Below are 19561 nucleotides of genomic sequence, written 5' to 3'. Positions count from 1 at the left end.
TTAGCCCAGCGCTGCACAGCGCCAATGGACGCAGCTCCTCCTCTCTTGCGCTTAGGAGGTGCCTGCCATTGGTGCTGTGCTGTATTTGGCTGGGTGCTCAGCTTCCTCTGCCCCCTCAATATTGAGGGGGCTGAGCCCCATGCTAAACCATATTGAGGGGGCAAGAGACACCCCAGCCCTAAGGAGTTGGTGCAGGATAAGAGGGCATGGAGATGGAGAAGCCAGCTTTGTACCAAACCCTAAAAGCCCCCCGCCCCCACTTCTTCAAAAGGTAGCACAAGGAACTTCCTGGAGCAATTGTCTGAGTCCGTTTCCCTTACACAACCTTCTCACTGTACAAAGAAACTTTGTACTCTGCCCCTCGCTTCCCTGTAAATGAGGGCTTTTAAAATGCAGGGAAAGATTTCCGGGTCCAGTGCAAATGTCTTGGCTGCAGCCTTGTGGAATCCTCCCAGGCAATTGTTAAAGAGTGAATGAGCAGGTGTGTGTGCATGTGTTTTGTGTTGTATCCTTTGCCTTCCTGCCATTTCCTGCATGTTTTCTTTCTCCATGCAGCTGTGCACTCATAGCATAAACACAAAAGTTAAAAGAGGGAGGGAGGGAGAGCAAATAAATCGGGGATAAAGTAATATTGTTGAGTATCCAAACAGGTCTGCAAGGCTGCCCATCTGTCCTGCCTGGGCTGGTCCAGGAATTAAGTGTTTTACTTCCTTATAGAATAAATAAAGGCAAGGATGCAGTCATATCCTGGATATCGCCTGTAGCTCTCATATTGAAAAAGTCAGCTGTAGTCACTGAGCGCATGAAACCAGTACAGTGGTACCTTGGTTTATGAACACAATTGGTTCCGGAAGTCTGTACTTAACCTGAAGCGAACTTTCCCATTGAAAGTAATGGAAAGTGAATTAATCCGTTCCAGATGGGTCCGCAGCATTCGTAAACCGAAAATTCATAAACCGAGGTGTTCGTAAACCGAGGTTCCACTGTAATATGTTTTTCTATTTATTTTTTAACAGTGTTTATATGCTTGCCTTTAAGAAAGCTATCTGCATCACTTAAAATAGCAATTAAAAGATATAAGAATGCTATAAGAACGAGAAAAACAATATAATCAGGGCTTTTTTCAGGCATGAATTCACTTCTTTGGCCCATTGCGACACCTCTGTAGTGTTGCAGCATGACAATTTTGGCTGGGTGCTCCCCCTAAAAAAAAAAAAAAGGTCAAAAAGCCACCTCTTTTTCTAGAAAAATAGTTCTGAATACATTATATAACAATAAAGTTCTGGGGAAAGAAAAAGCTTTTTCACTGCCACCAAAGGAATCACAAAGAAGGTGCCAGGCGAGATTCTCTGCGGGGAGAATTTTCCTCTTCACACCACGTCAGGAAAATTCCTCCTGTTGAATTTCTGCCTATCGCTAAGTCTGGAACACTTGTGGAAAACAAGGGGAAGAATTAGGCATCTCAAGGCAGCCCTGTTTAGGGAAGCTTTTAATGTGTGATGGATTTCTGTATTTTAATGTTTGATGGATTTCTGTATTTTAGAATTTCTGTTTTGTTGGAAGCCGCCCAGAGTGGCTGGGGGAACCTGGCCAGATGGGCGGGGTATAAATAATAAATTATTATTATTATTATTATTATTATTATTATTATTATTATTATTGGCAAACTTCATTTTATGATCATTATTCAGTCTTGTGTGTTCTGTTGGGAAATAAAACATTTCGCAGAGCAATCCTAAACACCTTGCTCAGAGCTTGAGTGTTCAGTGGAATTTACTCTCAAGATAGTATGCATAGAATTGCAGTCTAATGTGACCACGGTGGAACCCTAGTTTAAAATAAAATCTCAATGAACCAGGACTTTCTGAATTAGATCTTCTCCACACAATACACACCTACTTCCTGTTTATACAAAAGACATAAATCTAAGTATGTAGTGCTTTAAAAAACTTTTTTTTTCTGGCAAGAATAACGTTTTGATTGTATGTACTGTACAATCTTGCCATTTCTTTATTACCCAAAGACCTATTTTATGTTCTTGCAAAACCGCTTACTGACTAAGTCCAGAAGGAGCAGTTATCAGCTTGGATGATTTTGACCACAACTTCCTTGTAGGGAAACACCCACTGACAATCTTGGAAAGCTGCAAAGGTTGCCTGACAGCCACAGCGGAATAACTCTACAGTTACACTTGACTTCAGTGAAGAGGGTTCCCTGTCTCGTTCTAAGCCCCAGGTAGGTGGCATGTAGCAACATTATCTCTCATTGAATCCTACAAGGTTATTTTGTGCAATCGTTTAGAAGTTCTTAAGCATTGACTTGCAGATGTTCTTATCTCCAGGGAAGGCAAGATAAAGTAACGGAGAAAAATAAAATTTCTGGAAGACAAACATAAAATTTTGGAAGGCAAAAGCAGAGCTTCTAATCATTTCTGTTTAGACATATGTTGTTGTTGTTGTTGTTGTTGTTGTTGTTGTTGTTGTTGTTGTTGTTGTTTAGTCGTTTAGTCGTGTCCAACTCTTCGTGACCACATGGACCATAGCACGCCAGGCACTCCTGTCTTCCACTGCCTCCCACAGTTTGGTCAAACTCATGTTCGTAGCTTCGAGAACACTGTCCAACCATCTTGTCCTCTGTCGTCCCCTTCTCCTAGTGCCCTCAATCTTTCCCAACATCAAGGTCTTTTCCAAGGATTCTTCTCTTCTCATGAGGTGGCCAAAGTATTGGAGCCTCAACTTCACGATCTGTCCTTCCAGTGAGCACTCAGGGCTGATTTCCTTCAGAATGGATAGGTTTGGTCTTCTTGCAGTCCATGGGACTCTCAAGAGTCTCCTCCAGCACCATAATTCAAAAGCATCAATTCTTCGGCGATCAGCCTTTGTTTAGACATATACATACTGTATACAGGCTAATTCTATTGCCAGAAAGTCCCAAATTGGCTTTCCCAAGAGTGCTTCCAGATGGGTGTTTATTATGAAATGGGTGTCTGTCGTGAATACAAGACATCATCAAAATGCCAGCCTGTGTTTCCCCTGCATATAACCAGAATGTAACATTTTCAGGAGAAACCCAATGTTGATCTTGTTTTAAAAAAATCCAGCCTGGTACCAGCTTCACCTCTGCAATATCTCAACAACTCGTTTATGGTATGAAACTCCCATCTCAAAGCACTCCAATTTGTTTTACAAGATAAGCAAATTTGAATTATACCTTTGCCTGGTTTTCCTAATATATTTGGGTGTTTGGTAAATTTGGAAGGGGTTGTGAGAGACCTCAGAATTACGGAAGGGAGAGCTGAGAAATTGGGCAATGGTGTGGATAAAACTGGCTTGCCCCATTTTGTCCCTTGCATTTTAGTGGGACTTCATTGTGACTGACATCTGTCAGAATACATGCTTAGTCAATACATGCTCAAATTAAGAAAACTCTGAATATAAGAAATTGAATATGTAAATGTATCAAAGCCGCATGAGAGAACCTCTTGAAATAAGAACTTGAGCATTGTGGCCTAAGCCAAGATACGTGGTTTCATACGAATTTGAATGTATTAAACATAACAGAAAGCAGAAGGAGAAACTACTGAAGAAGCCCGTCATATGGGCGAAACAGGTGAAAAACGCCGGCAGCCTGTCTATTATTGACACTTCGTTCGACATGCTGCCACTTTGCTGACCGCTACATAGCCTCAAAGACCATAAAGACTGGTTCGCCTTTCGGTATTTATTTGTATATGCTATTTGCTTGACGTTTGGTTTTGGCTTCTGTGTCGGCATTTGTATATGGTTCTCTTATTGTTTTCTTTTTGTACTAATAATATTTGATTGAAACTTGATTGAATCTTGTGCCCTTTCTATCGAGCAGGCATGATGATTTGTGCTCAAAATGGTATCCGAGTCGTAATGTGGAGCGGGGAGGCAATTTCCCCCAAAAGCTCGACTACTCTGAGGTCGATTACCTTTAAAAAGCTCAACAACTTGTAGAAAAATGGCAACCTTATATTACATGATCTTGTTTTCAATGCTGTTTGCTTCAGCAAAGGTTTTGGGCTGCTTAGTTTCCAATATATGCATGCCCGGTAGTTTTTGCTGGAATCCTGTAACTTTGTTTACAACAAATATTTTGTGGTGTGTGGGGGGGGGGAGTTGTCCTACTTATATTGTGTTGAATAAAGCTAGTTGAGATAGCACAGTCAGAGCATGAGACCCTTCATCTCAGAGTTGTGGGTTCAAGCCCCACTTTGGGCAAAAGATTCTTGCATTGCAGGGGGTTGGACTAGATGAGCACTGTGGTATCTTCCAACTCTACAGTTCTATGATTTTATAATTCTTAGCTCAAGAGGGCCCCTCCAGGTGGCAATAATGCAATAACACTGAGAAAGCAACAGGCTTTTTTGCAGGCTTCCCCCCCCCCCTTTCTAAAACTTTTCTCCATGGTTGTAAGAAAAGGAGATGGTGCTGTTTTTAAATGTTGACATTATTCTGCATAGATCACTGTTTTCCAAGACTCTCTAGGCTGCTTGAATGCAATACAAATCAGGCATCCTTGACCTTTCAATTGCAATGTCCTAGTGGGAATTTTTGGGCAAGGGAAAACCGTTTCCACCTTTGTATGACCAGCTCCACCTGCCAAAATTTCCCTTTGGGGAACAGCTATGAAAGATACAGGAGTCCTGCTGTCTGCTGAAGCGTGCTTATTTCATCTTGTTTCTTCATTGCTAGTTTCCTTTCTATGGTTTTGCACATTTTCAATCTAGCTCCCAGGTCCCCCACCCTCAAACCTGACTTCCAGCTGAAAGCAGGCTATTATTTCCCGTCTTTTGAAATCTCCTTCACCCAGCCTCTTCTCTGGGAGTTGCGTATTGCTTCATTCATTTTGCCTACCTCTTCCTTTCATTCGAAACCTTGGAGAGAGTTCAGTCTGTCCTCCGCAGCCGCGTTGCCTCTGCGATCGTTTATTTCCCTGATTTCTTTTCCCACCTGCGGTTTCTCCTTATCCTTTTCAAATCTCAATCTCTTATTTGTTCATCCTCCTCTTTGAACCGTCAGTCCTTTGATCATGTTATCCTAAGAATGTGTGAGGATTTTGTCCGTTCTGCATTGAGACCTGATTCACCAGACCAGGGGGTACCTTTGGGGGCCCCTGGGGGGGGAGGCAAAGCCCCCCAAATGTTCGTGGAAAGGGCCAGGGTCCCTCCTCCTGCCATGTGACATCACACATGTACGCCAGGGCCCCCAAAGTTGGGCGGAACTTGGCATACGTATGCCAGACTAATTCTTAACATCACCTAGTTGTTGTTTCAGCTGACACATCCTTAAGGACTGTTTCATATACAGTGGTGCCTCGCTTAACGAACGCCCTGTAAGACGAAATTCTCGCTTAAAGAAAGGATTTTTCTAGCGGAGGTTGCCTCGCTAGACGAATTCGTTTTACAAAAAATCCGTCTAGCGAATCGCGGTTTCCCATAGGAATGGATTGAAATTCAATTAATGCGTTCCTATGGACAAAAAAAACACACAAAAAAATTCAATGCATTCCTATGGGATTCGCTAGACGAATTTTTCGTTATAAGAATAGACCCGTGGGACGAATTAAATTCGTCTAGCGAGGCACCACTGTATCTGTCTGTTGCATAAATTCTCAGCACTTGCTTATTTACTCCATAGCTGCCAAGTTCTCCCTTTTTTTAAGGGAAATTCCTTTATGCTGAATAGGCTTCCTCGCGAGAAAAGGGAAAACTTGGCAGCTATGATTTACTCCCATTCACACTATTGTTAATTAACTAACTTACTTTTCTGTGTATAAGGCTAGATTCCCCCCCCCCCCGTTAAAACAAGGTTAGAAATCGTTGGGGGGGGAATCTTATACAAAGCATAGCTGCCAAGTTTTCCCTTTTCTCGCGAGGAAGCCTATTCAGCATAAGGGAAAATCCCTTTAAAAAAGGGATAACTTGGCAGCTATGTATACAAGGGGCAATCCTCCCCCCACTTTCGTAAATTGGAGCCCCCAAAAGTAGGGGGCGTCTTATACATGGGGGCATCTTATACACAGAAAAGTACGGTAACTAGTTTTGTTTACTGCCCTCCACCCAGAGATCACAGGGCGGTTTGCAAGATAAAAATACAAAATGGGAACACAAAATACATAATGAAACAAGAACAGAAACAAACCAATAACCCACCTTCCACAAACATTTAAAAGTCCATAGAACTTTTTTTTTTTTAAAAAAAAAAACACATTTAAAAGCCCATAGAATGTTAATCGGCCAAATACCAGGTTATAGAGAAATGTTTTCACCTGAACCCCATAACTTTAAGCACATTTAAAGCACACAGCTTCCCTCCAATGATCCTGAGAACTGTAGTGTAATGAAGGTGCTGGGAATTTGAGCTCTGCGAGGAGTAAACTATGGCTCTCAAGATTCTTTGGAGGAAGCCATGCAGGGACGTAGCCAGGATCAAAATTAGGGGGGGCAAGGGGCGGGGCCAAGGCACAGGGGGAGGGGCCACAGTGGGGCAAGGAAAGCCATGGTCGTTCAGGGGCGAGGGGGCGCCAGGATCAGCCCGAAATCGGGCTGCTCCGACCCCCTTCTCCCCCTCCGCAACTGGCAGGGGTGAGGGGGCGCCAGGATCAGCCTGAAATCGGGCTGCTCCGACCCCCTCCTCCCCCCTCCGCGATCGCCGGGGCTAGAAGGGACGTCTCCCTTCTCCCTGGCTGGCTGTAGGGCGGGCGGAGGGAAAGCCAGCCAAATGCTTTGCGCGGCTCTGGGGCTTTCCCTCCACCCGCCCCACACCCAGCCGGCTAGAAGGGACGTCTCCCTTCTCCCTTGCTGGCTGTGGGACCGGTGGAGGGAAAGCCAGCCAAACGCTTTGCACGGCTCTGGGGCTTTCCCTCCACCCGCCCCACAGCCAGCCAGGGAGAAGGGAGATGGCACCGGGCGGCGGCAGGCAGCGGGGCAGGCTGGCCACCAGCGGCCCTGCTTCTAGGGGGGCAACTGCCCCCTCCTGCCCCCTGCCTACGCCCATGAAGCCATGTGCTGCAGTGGGCGATGCGTTCCTGTAGATCCTGCCGCCTACGTAAGACAGTGTGTTTCCCCCCCCCCGGGCCCCCACCTTGCCTCACGGGTGGGCCGGCCCTGATGGCAGCTCTTGGACCCCAACACTTTTTCAAAGTGGGCACAGGGCAAGGATTAGCGGTGCCCACAAATGCTGTCTGCTGACACCATGTCAGTCTCTTGGTCCCTCGCATTGATCTAACCCTTGATAGGAGTTGTCATTCAGTGGAAAAAAGTGGCCATATCTCATTCCTTGGAAGTTGTGTTGGTCTGGATCGAAGTAAAATAAAAAAAAATTCATTCAGTAGCACCTTAAAGACCAACTAAGTTTTTATTTTGGTATGAGCTTTCGTGTGCATGCACACTTCTTCAGATACAGTGAAATGGAAGTTTCCAGGCACTTATGTAGAGAAGGGGTGGGGAGGGGTGGGGATGGGGAGGGGTGGGAAGGAATTTTTTTTATTTTCCTTGGAAGTTGTTAAGCAGAGGTTGGATGTGCCCTCTGTCTTTCCAAGACCTTGCCCAGATGACTAGAAAAGCAACGGCTCTTTCCTTATAGTTTCCATTTAATTAATCAATTCAGGTTTTTTTACAGACTGCAAAAAGAGATTCAGTTTAGTACTTGCTAAACTGCACAAGGGAGTACAGTGTGCTGTGTGTCTACAACAGCCACACACTTACAATGGATTTTAGAAATAAAACAATTAAATTCTGGACGATGGGAGGGAGGAGACTTTCCTCACCTAGCAATGCCCAGCATAATTCTCTAAAAGCAGCATATAAATGCAAATTGTTATTCTTTTCCCCCTACCAAAGGCATTTTGAGCAGCATTCTCTTGCAGTTAGGTCAAAGCGTATTTTAATTTCCTGCCTACTCCCAGTCTAGTTGAAATATTGTTCTTAAATATTACAAAATAGTTCTACAACATTCAGTCCCTTCAAAATAATTAGCATTTCCACCATGCCTTCTAATTAGCATGTCTACATCAGTAAGTTTCAAAACTGTTCCCAGTTGGTTTATTGATTTTGTTGTTCCTCTCTGACTCCTTTGAAATCCAATAATGTATCAGTTGAACCATATGAAGCCCCCCCCCCAAAAATAATTATTTAACCACTCTTATACATCTGGTCCAAGGTTATTTTTTCCATTTTTTATTATTATTTCAATATTATTTTCAATATTATTATTACTGGTGTTGCAGACATATAACAACACAGAACACAAAACATAACATACCATATTGAACTTAGCATGTGATATAACTTGTCTTAAGATATAGAACATAATGTATAATACATCTTATACAGCATAGCCTAGCATTGGGAAAGCAGAATATATTTGTAATAATCCTATCTTTGCTGTTATTTGCATTACTAGCAGCAAAAAAGAATGTATGACTTGAAATGAAATAAATGCATTAGTTGATCTCCCGGTTATCAATTCAGAGGTTACTAGAACTTGAGTTAAACACCTCATGCAATGGCCTCTTGCGCCCCCATGTGGTCTAAACCACTGAGCCTCTTGGCTTGCCGATCAGAAGCTCCCGTTGCTCGGCCCCAGCTCCTGCCAACCTAGCAGTTTGAAAGCACGCCAGTGCAAGTAGATAAATAGGTACCACTGGAGTGGGAAGGTAAACAGCGTTTCCATGCACTTTGGTTTCCGTCACGGTGTCCCATTGCACCAGAAGCAGTTTAGTCATGCTGGCCACATGACCCTGAAAGCTTTCTGTGGACAAACGCCGGCTCCCTCGGCCTGAAAGCGAGATGAGCACTGCGACCCCATAGTCACCTTTGACTGGACTTAACTGTCCAGGGGTCCTTTACCTTTACCTTTTACCTCACAACTGCTTCATTGGGGCATGACCTATTGGGAAGGGATGTTGTGACCACGAGGACTGAGCTTGTTTTGTTTCTGTGAATAAAGAGTTAACTTCACTGGCATTGGGTGCTGTTTTGTTTTATTTTATTGCTGACTTAACGCCTGGATCCAGCTCCTGACACCCACATTGCCCCCATCTCCGCTACTGCACTTTGTGCTAAGGTCTACTCAGAGGAGGATCACAGAAATTGATGGATCTAAGTTAGCAATGTCTATACTGTACAGTGCTCTTTGTGCTGTATTATCAAAACTTCAGGGAAAGAAGATAAAAGCCCCTACCAGAGAGGAATGGCAAACCAAGCTGTTGGAATAGGCTGAAATGGCAAAACTGACCGGGAAGCTCAGGAACCAAGAAGACAAAAACTTCAATAAAGAATGGGGAAAATTTATAATTTATTGAGACGACCATTGTAAGCAGATGGAAACATTAGCAGGATCCTAATAACACTTGTAATGTAGCAAATATTATGAACCATGCGGAAAGATCAAAGGAATGGTATCTGCAATATACAAAATACTACTCCAAAATCCCACAAACCCCCTAGACATAATAAAAAGACAATGGGAAGATGACATAGGATTTGAAATCAACCCTACCCAATGGACCAGAATGTGGTCTAAACCCCCCTTTAAATCCATATCAATGAAAAGAAAAGAACTCACCCTGAAACTCACCTACAGGTGGTACCTAACACCAAGAAAGCTAGCGCTAACACGCCCAGGAACCTCACCAAAATGCTGGGGAGCGTGCACCTCCACAGGTACATACCTCCACATGCGTTGGGAATGCCCCAAAATCCAATTATTCTGGGCAACAACCATACGAGAAATATGTAAAATAACCGAACAAGTAATAGAAATTACCCCAGAATTGGCCCTACTAAACATCTTCCAAGATAATGCCCATTTATACCACAAAGACCTCATAACCTACCTACTTTCAGCAACCAGAAACGTCATAGCCAGACATTGGAGAGACCTGTCAGGAGTAAGCATAGACCAATGGTACCAAATAGTATGAGAAACAGCCTCACTAGAAAAACTAACCAACAAGCTGAAACTGGCACGGGGACAAATAGAAGAGGATGCCCGGTATGGCTCCCCTTTATCACACACGCAGCCCAACAAGATAATGACAAAAATTTACCGCCAGCATACAAATCAGTATGGCTAACCTGACCCAAAACACACACACACCCCACTCACACGTGAAAACAAAGACCATCATAGCCAATCACAAATGAACAACCACACCCTTGGCCAACCCCAATCTCTCTCACCACCAAAAGAACACAAGCAAATAAAGGAGTACCAACACAAACAAAGCTGACATCAAGCCCTACATGTATTAAGCAAAACAGAAACATCGTCACCTACTCTCACCCCCATCCACCCTCCCACCCCCTATCTACCTCGTTTTCCCTCTTTCTTCTTAGTGTCTTAACAAATGAAACTGATTTGCAAAAATGATACATGTAAAAATATGAGAGACACTGCACACAGCTTTGTAATTCAAGAAATCTTTAATAAAAAATACTTATAAAAATAACAATGCTGAAAGATACAAAATATGGATTATGAAATAATATGCAGTCGAAAAGATTGACAATAGGACCCATGGAGGGGAGGGTGGGAAGTCTGGAGATTCAAAGAAATCTCTAAATATGGATGTGTAATTTGTATTGCTATAACTCTTCACTTGTAAAATCAAATTATTATTATTATTATTATTATTATTATTATTATTTTAAAAACTTCAGAATGATTGTTGTTTGCATTTAACCTCTTTTTTTTGTCCTCTTTCTTTTCTCAGCCGTCGTTGCAATGAACACTCAGGCGGTGATCATGAACCAGCCCCAGGTTGTGCTAGCCCAGCACCAAAGCCCTCAATGGCAGACAGACTTAATGGACTGTTGCAGTGATTGCGGAGTGTGTAAGTGGGGGCTCAAAGATGTGGCTGTGGTGGGGGTGCCTCACTGAGCGTGATGAGTTTTGTGCCTTTCCAGAATGCCTTTCCAGGCCACAAGCTTCTTACGATGAGAACAGGCAACTCTTTCCTGCTATTTCCGGATGTTTACCAAGGGAAAGGCTCGCTAGGTCAGGCATGGCAGAATAAATGTGCACTCCACATAGATGCTGTGCTATTTTTATTGTTATTTGTACTCTGATTGCTATCAACCAACTCCAGCCATCTGTAGTTCTCCTCCAATGAAGACACTGTATTGCTGCAGTTTTGCAGACGGGCTTCACGTCAGATGGGCAAATGAGGACTGGACCTACCCAATCTACACTGGAGTGGGGGATCTCACTGCCCCTTGAGACTCTCCTCTTCCCAGATCACACCCCTTGCTGGCCTTGCTCCACACCCTCTTAGAGTGGCCTTATCTGACTAAAATGCGTCCTCAAACTCTGTTTCCCTGGACGGAGGATAGAGAGTTATGTGGAGAACATAACCTACTACAGTGGTACCTCGGTTTATGAACACAATTGGTTCCGGAAGTCTGTCCATAAACTGAAGCGTTCATAAACTGAACCGAACTTTCCCATTGAAAGTAATGGAAAGTGAATTAATCCATTCCAGATGGGTCCGCAGCATTTGTAAACCGAAAATTCGTAAACAGAGGTGTTCATAAACCGAGGTTCCACTGTATACAGTCATACTTCGGTTTAAGTATGCTTCGGTTTGAGTACTTTTAGTTTAAGTACTCCGCGGACCTGTCTGGAAGGGATTAATCCTCTTTCCATTACTTTCAATGGGGAAGTTTGCTTCAGGTTAAGTACGCTTCAGGTTAAGTACGGACTTCTAGAACCAATTACACACATACCTCGGGTTAAGTATGCTTCAGGATGAGTACTCCACAGACCCGTCTGGAACGGATTAATCCACTTTTCATTACTTTCAATGGGAAAGTTCGCTTCAGGTTAAGTACGCTTCAGTTTAAGTGCTCCGCGGACCGTCTGGAACGGATTAATCCTCTTTCCATTACTTTCAATGGGAAAGTTTGCTTCAGGTTAAGTACGCTTCAGGTTAAGTACAGACTTCCGGAACCAATTGTGTACTTAAACCGAGATACCACTGTACATAGTTAAAATTTACATCCAGTGCTCCACCCACTTTTGCCTCTGGCCCCGCCCACCACTGTCACGTGACCCACAGAAAGTTTCCCCAGTGGGAATGCAGCCCTGAAAAAAGATAGGAACTCCATCAAAGAAAAGGAAAGAGTACCTATCCTCTCCTTGATTACTTCTGCCACTCTCTCAAATTCTCCATGCTAATCTGTCACAGACAATAATAAAACTTGAAACCCTTGCTCTCGCTTAGGCCCCATCTGCACTATACATTGAAAGCAGGATCATACCACTTCAAACAGCCATCGCTTCCCGCAGATAATCCTGGGGACTGTAGTTTGTTCAGGGTGCTGAGAGTTGTTAGGGGTCCCCTGTTTTCCTCAAGCGACAGTTCCAGTGCCGGATTTACATACTGTATAAGCTAAACAAGCTATAGCTTAGGGCCCCACTCTCTTGGGGCCCCCCAAAAAAATTAAAGGAAAAAAACTGGATGTACATTTCCAAAATATAAGATAAAAAACAAATAAAGTAAAACTTACATACAGAAACAGTGTATTGTGTTGTGTAGGCTCCTGTGATGTAAGTAATGGGCCCCGCCTGCTAGCCTGCTCCCTAAAATATCACTGGTTTGCTCATTTCTATATATAGGGTGCCTACATTCTGCATGGACTGGTTGCATGGAAACATGTGCAAATGGCTTTAGATACCTATTAGGTCCATAAATTACCATATAGCATATATTCAACACAAAAAACAGTGGCAATTTGTTGTTGACAAAGGACAGCTGGACATATAAAGGGCCCCATTACCTTCAGTAGCTGAGGGACTCATCAAACCTAAATTCCGGCCCTGGACAGTTCCCATCATTCCCTGAGAAGAAAGATGGGTTGTTATACCACTCTAAGAACTTGTAGTTCTGTAAGGCAATATAGACAAATGTTCACAAGGGAGAGGCCCTCTAAGAACTTTTGCTAGAACCTGCGATGCTCCATAAGGCTCATCCATTAGTTGTGGCTAACCTTTGCCTTGCTTCCACTCTCCCGAGTGACCTCCTAGAGAGACATTTCACGCTCTGCTCTGTCTCTATCCAGGCCTCTGTGGATTATTTTGCCCCCTTATTCTGGGATGCCAGATCGCTTCGGCTATGGATGAATGCTGCCTCTGTGGCTCAACCATGGCAATGAGGTCCGTCTACCGGACAAAATATGGGATCCCGGTAAGTGTGTGAACTTGAGTCCTGTGTACATGTACGGAAGAGGAACTCTCAACTGCTTGCTTTTCTATTTTTGTTTGCGAAATGTAAAAGTTCACCTGCTCTTAACATTAAAAGAGGATCTAAGAGGCATCATGTCCTGCTTGGGACATATAAACACCAGTGGTAAAGTCAGGAGCTCATCGTGAGATGAAAGGTGGTTTGCCGAAAGGTGGTTTAAATCTCTGACATGTTGGACTTGGGTCGGGAAGCTTGCATTTACACTCCTGATCAGCCGTAAAGCTGACCGAGTGATCTTGGGCCAATCGCTGCCCGAAACTGCCCTTCCCAGCGAAGCCATCACCTGCAAGGCCACCCAAATCCAACTTTACAGCATCCGGGGGCAAATTCTGCCCTATCGGATCGCATTGATGATCCTGCTATGGAAAATAATTCCCTGACAGCATTCGCGTGCCTCTATTTCACCGACAAACGCTATGGGTTGTAACGCAGCCAGATGGGCGGGATATAAAAAAATAGAATTATTATTGTAACCAACTAAAAGGTAAAGGTACAGGGGCCCCTGACCATCAGGTCCAGTCGTGTCCGACTCTGGGGTTGCGGCGCTCATCTCGCTCTATAGGCCGACGGAGCCGGCGTTTGTCCGCAGACAGCTTCCAAGTCATGTGGCCAGCATGACAAAGCTGCTTCTGGCGAACCAGAGCAGCGCACGGAAACGCCGTTTACCTTCCCGCCGGAGCGGTCCCTATTTATCTACTTGCACTTTGAGGTGCTTTCGAACTGCTAGGTGGGCAGGAGCTGGGACCGAACAACGGGAGCTCACCCCGTCGCAGGGATTTGAACCGCCGACCTTCTGATCAGCAAGCCCCAGACTCTGTGGTTTAACCCCCCCCCCCCCGGGGCCACCTGGGTCCCATATTGTAACCAACTCCTTAAGTCCAATTCAGAGCAGCCCTGTTGAAATCACTAGCAATGACTAACTTAGGCTCATTCCTTTGAATGGGTCTACTCTGAGTATAACTTATTTGACTACAGCCCTATGGTTTAGTTTTATAAACCTTCTCTTTTAGGTTTTTAAAGACCAGCTTATGTCTTTTTATTGAAGATCAGCTTAACTGCCAGGGCTTCGTAAGAACATAGGAAGCTGCCTTAGGTTATCGTAGATGTCCAATGCATTGATCATGAACGACTCATCGATCGCGCAATGGATATTTATCGATCACAGCTGCCTCCCCTTTTCCCAACGCCCAGTCAGATGGCTGGCCCGGAAAGGCACAAGGCGCTTGACTCTCTCCCTTGCAAGCCTCCACCCCGGGCAGGGAGGCAAAGATGAGGCGCCCGGGTTCCCATGGAAAGACAAATCCCTCTCCCCCCTAGTTCTGCGTGGATGCTGAACTTGGTATGAGCTTTTGTGTGCATGCACACTTCTTCAGATACACTGAAACAGAAGCCACCAGAGGGTGGGGAGGGGTATTACTGAGAAGGGTGGTGGGACCGGGTGATTGGCTGATAGGTGTGGTAAACCTGTTGATGACTGCAATTGGTCTTACAGGAAAAAGCAAGGGATGAGATGGCCCAAAATAGTATTATCATGCATAATGAGATAAGAATCCAACGTCTCTATTCAGACCAGGTCTCTCCATGGTTTTAAGTTTGGTAATAAGTTGTAATTCAGCAACTTCAGAATTCAGAAATAGACTGGAAAGAGAAATAGACTGGAAAGACCAGGCCCTCCAGCTGGTTTTGGGACTACAACTCCCATCATCCCTAGCTAACAGGACCAGTGGTCAGGGGTGATGGGAATTGTAGTCCCAAAACAGCTGGAGGGCCTAGTTTGGGGATGCCTGGATCAGACCATTGGGCTATCTGGCTCAGTGTCATCTGCACCAGCCGGCAGCGGCTCTCCCAGGGTTTCAGGCAGGGAATCTTCCCCAGTCCAACCTGGAGATGCTGAGGCTTGAATCTTCTGCATGCAAAGCAGGTGTTCTACCTCACTGACCTGAGGCCCTTCCAGCCTGAAAAAAGTGGCAGCAGTAATTCTGCTCTGCTCTGAGCCAGTCTTACATAATATGCATCTGAGGAAGGATGCCCGGACACAATGTCCTTCCAGATTCATTATTTTGTGGGACAGCAGGTTCCCTGGGAGCAGCCCTTGTTTCCCATCACCGCAGCAACACCTGGAAGGAGATGATGCCATGAGGCCATGGCCTTCCTCAGATGCATTGTGGGGTAATGAAGGGGAATATAAGGAGGATTGGTGCCACCACATTTTCATGGTGGAAAAATCCATTATTTTAAAAAGTCGGGGGTCACACTTAAAAAGTGAAGAAAGAGGGGTGTGTTTGTTGGTTTTGCAGTAATGGTAAAGGGTAAAGGGACCCCTGACCATTAGGTCCAGTCGCGGATGACTCTGGGGTTGCGGCGCTCATCTCGCTTTACTGGCTGAGGGAGCCGACGTACAGCTTCTGGGTCATGTGGCCAGCATGACTAAGCCGCTTCTGGTGAACCAGAGCAGCGCATGGAAACGGCGTTTATCTTCCTGCCGGAGTGGTACCTATTTATCTACTTGCACTTGGACGTGCTTTCGAACTGCTATGTTGGCAGGAGCTGGGACCGAGCAACGGGAGCTCACCCCGTCGCGGGGATTCAAACCACCGACCTTCTGATCAGCAAGCCCTAGGCTCTGTGGTTTAACTCACAGCGCCACCCACGTCCCTACTTTGCAGTAATGAGTTATGTGCAAATGTATGTTCAGTGGAATCTTGGTTCTTGAACGGCTTAGTGAAGAAATCCCAAACATCGAAAAATTTGGTTTTAGAATGGTTTCGGGAGTTGAACGGACTTCCAGAATGGATTAAGTTTGAGAACCAAGGTTCCCCTGTATTGGTTGGACCCTCCCCTGTTAATTGGTGGTTAACCCTAAGCCCCCTTGTGAGTTTTCATCTGCTGTGTGTACACAACAATAATGGCACCTGAAAATGCTCTTCTACTCAACAGGGATCTCTCATGGGGGACTTCTGTGCTCTCTGGTGCTGCCCTCATTGTGCCCTTTGCCAGCTCAAGAGGGACATCAACAAAAGAAAAGACATGGGGATCTTCTAGGAAGGTTGGTTTCATTTACAGTGTTCAATCATAGAATCATAGAATTTGAAATATACCCGGAGTCGAGAGTGAAGTTCATGCTCTTTATTCAGCTTGTAGTAGCAAAGGAGAAAAAGAGAAGAATGGCTCTTTCCCCAAAACGTCTGCTTATATACATTATTTACACAATAGGCCTTGCGTGATTGGCTACTTCAGGGCTGCACCTGCGGGCCAATCAGGTTGGGGATTGCCTTCTGCCAGCAGCCTGATTGGCTGCTCCTGCGGGCCAATCAGGTTGGGGATTGACTTCTGCCAGAAGCCTGATTGGTTGCTCCTGCAGGCCAATCAGGTTTGTAGAGTTGGAAGGGGCCCTGCGGACCTCTTAGTCGTCATCCCCAATGAAGGTGTACCTTATGGGGATCGAACCTGCAACCTTGGTGTTGTCAGCACCATGCTGTAACTAACTGAGCTCCTTACAAATGTTAACTATACAGGAGGAATGGGGGACATTTTTGAGTGCAAGGGTCATTTCCCTTCTGGGCAACACTCTGTGGGCCACATGCTGGAGGTGTGCTGGGCCAGAAGCAAAATATCAAAACAGGCTTGGTCAGAGGCAGAAATGGGTAGAGTGGTAAATGCGAATCTTACCTTTGCCCAGCAGTCTAATTTCAACACACCTCTCTCTATCCTCCGTCCAGGCAAGGAAGGTTCATTATTAATCTTCAAAGACAAAGTCCAGCCAGGCAAAAACAGTCAAGGCAGGAGAGAAGCAGGGCTGCTGGGATTGTGGCCTGGGGCGTGGGAATGGACTGGAGAATGGGCATGGCCTGGGGTGAGTCCCAGGTGTCAGGTAGAGAGGCCTAGACTTGAGGTTCCACAGCCCTGCCATCAAGTGCGCCATTGAGAAGGAACACTGATGTGCAGAGGTTCCTTGCAATATACAGTACAAATCACTTACAAACAAGCCTGCCCTCCACCCATGAGCCATCTCCTATGGACAGCTGCATGGTATGTAGAATGGCGAATGTAAATGGTGTTGATTTGGATGCAATTTCCTTGAATGGTAAGTAGGTAAAAAGGTAAAGGTAAAGGACCCCTGGGCGGTTAAGTCCAGTCAAAGGCGACTATGGGGTTGTGGCGCTCATCTCGCTTTCAGGCCGAGGGAGCTGGCGTTTGTCTGCAGACAGTTTTCCGGGTCATGTGGCCAGCATGACTGAACTGCTTCTGGTGCAACGGGACACCGTGACGTAAACCAAAGTGCATGGAAACGCCGTTTACCGTCCCGCTCCAGTGGTACCCATTTATCTACTTGCACTGGCGTGCTTTCAAACTGCTAGGTTGGCAGAAGCTGGGACAGAGCAACAGGAGCTACCACCATTGCGCGGATTCGAACTGCCAACCTTCTGATCGGCAAGCCCAAGAGGCTCAGTGGTTTAGACCACAGCGCCACCTGCGGCATTACCAGTGCCATTACATAGCCCAGCCTGGTACCTTTCCCCAAGCAAACCACTTTAACAACTTTTTGTTGTTGTTGTTCTTCGCCCTTACATTTGCTTGATTATATTTATATAGTGGTTTTTTCTGCCGCAGGCTCCTCAGAGTGGTTTGCCACAAAACAGAACAGTTGCCCATAAAACACTTCAGAATGTTTTCTCCCAGCTCTGCTCTGAGTGACTGGTGTTTTCTCTCTTCTCTTTCAGATTTGTACACATTCAGCAATGGGACGGGTCTGGAAGTCCCTTCTGCTCATCGTCATCACCCTTCATAATCAAGTCAAACATTGCTCGGCTCATATTCTACGTAATCTCTGAAAGATGATGCCTTGGACCTAAGATTATGGAAAAGCACATAGCTTTTTAGTATACATAAATATTTAGGTAATTTTGTTACTGGAAATTTGTTTCAGAATTAATAAAAAGGAGCCTTGTGCTGTGTATGTCATCCACAATGTTTCTTGGAATGAAGATGTAGGGTGGGGGTGGATCTACACACAGGAAAGACAGCACTCTCAATAACATCGCAAAAGTAAAGGCAACAAAATCCCTGCACCCAGCCCATGAGAATCACTGGGATTTTATCTCCCGTTTGATGGTTTTAAACACAATTTATTTTCTTGTTGACTGAGAGATTAATGGAAAAAATGGAGTTGGGGAAAATATGGGGCTACTGTGCTACTACATAGTAAGAATAGCCAGAACAAGGACACAATCATTTATTATGCTTTTATTTTCTTTCAGCCTAATTGCATGGTCTAACAAGAACGTAGGAAGCTGCCCTTTCTCCAATTACTTGACAAAATATCTCTTTTGGGTGTGGCACAAGGTGTCCGCTTTTCAGTTACAAGGCTTTTCAGTTACAAGGAAGTGTGCTTTAGGCTGTGAATGCTTTTAATTGCCCTGAGAACTTTGGTTTACACTTTAATGCCCGTTGGTGATATCTGACCTCATTTAAACCTGACTTCAGGCCTGGTTTGGGGACCAAAATCGCTTTGGTCACTGAAATATGCTCTTTATTTAGATTGTAGTAGCAATAGAGGAGAAGAGAAGAAGAATGGCTCTTTCCCCAAAAACGTCTGCTTATATACATTATTTACACAATGGGCCTTGCGTGATTGGCTACTACAGGGCTGCACCTGGGGCCAATCAGGTTGCGGATTGACTTCTGCCAGCAGCCTGATTGGCTGCTCCTGAGGCCAATCAGGTTGCGGATTGACTTCTGCCAGCAGCCTGATTGGCTGCTCCTGCAGGCCAATCAGGTTGCTGATTCACTTCCACCTGGAGCTGGATTGGGTGGCTCCTGCAAACCAATAGGACTGCTGCATTCTGGATCCTATTGTTCTAGGATTCAGCTCAGTACATAACAGTCACTCTGATCCATGGACTTTTGTTTGGAGAGTCATGGCGGATATGAAGCCCTGTTGGTTCTATTTGACCTCTCAGCGGCTTTCAATATCATGGATCACATTATACCCTTGAACCACCTTTAGGATTAGGGAGACGAGGTACCATTTTATAATGCTTCCACTCCTATCTCCGAGGGCAGTTCCAGAGAGTAGCATTGGGTGACCACTGGAGTTGTCCTGTGGGCTCCTGCAAAGTCCAGCATCCCATTTTCATAGTGGCCAAACAGATGAATGTGGGAAGCCTGCAAGCTAGACATGAACGCAACAGCACTCTCCACACTTGTGATCCACACTTGTGATTCCCACCAACTGGTGTTCAGGGACGCAATGCCTCTGATGGTGGGTGTAGAACATAGTCAAGGTGGC

General features: G+C 45.1%; 1 protein-coding gene across 1 annotated transcript; it reads left to right on the top strand.

The window, feature by feature from the left end:
* Nucleotides 1-2071: 2071 nt before the first annotated feature.
* LOC118084480 (placenta-specific gene 8 protein) lies at nt 2072-18236 on the top strand. Its single transcript, XM_035114044.2, has 5 exons — nt 2072-2235; nt 10744-10863; nt 13091-13215; nt 16210-16318; nt 17994-18236. Exons 2-4 carry the CDS (start codon nt 10755-10757, stop codon nt 16312-16314), a joined length of 339 nt encoding a protein of 112 aa, XP_034969935.1. The 5' UTR covers nt 2072-2235; nt 10744-10754; the 3' UTR covers nt 16315-16318; nt 17994-18236.
* The last annotated feature ends 1325 nt before the right edge of the window (nt 18237-19561 follow it).

The sequence above is a fragment of the Zootoca vivipara genome, chromosome 9 (assembly GCF_963506605.1).
Source record: "Zootoca vivipara chromosome 9, rZooViv1.1, whole genome shotgun sequence".
NCBI lineage: Eukaryota > Metazoa > Chordata > Lepidosauria > Squamata > Lacertidae > Zootoca > Zootoca vivipara.
Note: the sequence above shows the minus strand (reverse complement) of the source record. Positions and strands in the feature narration are given on the sequence as shown.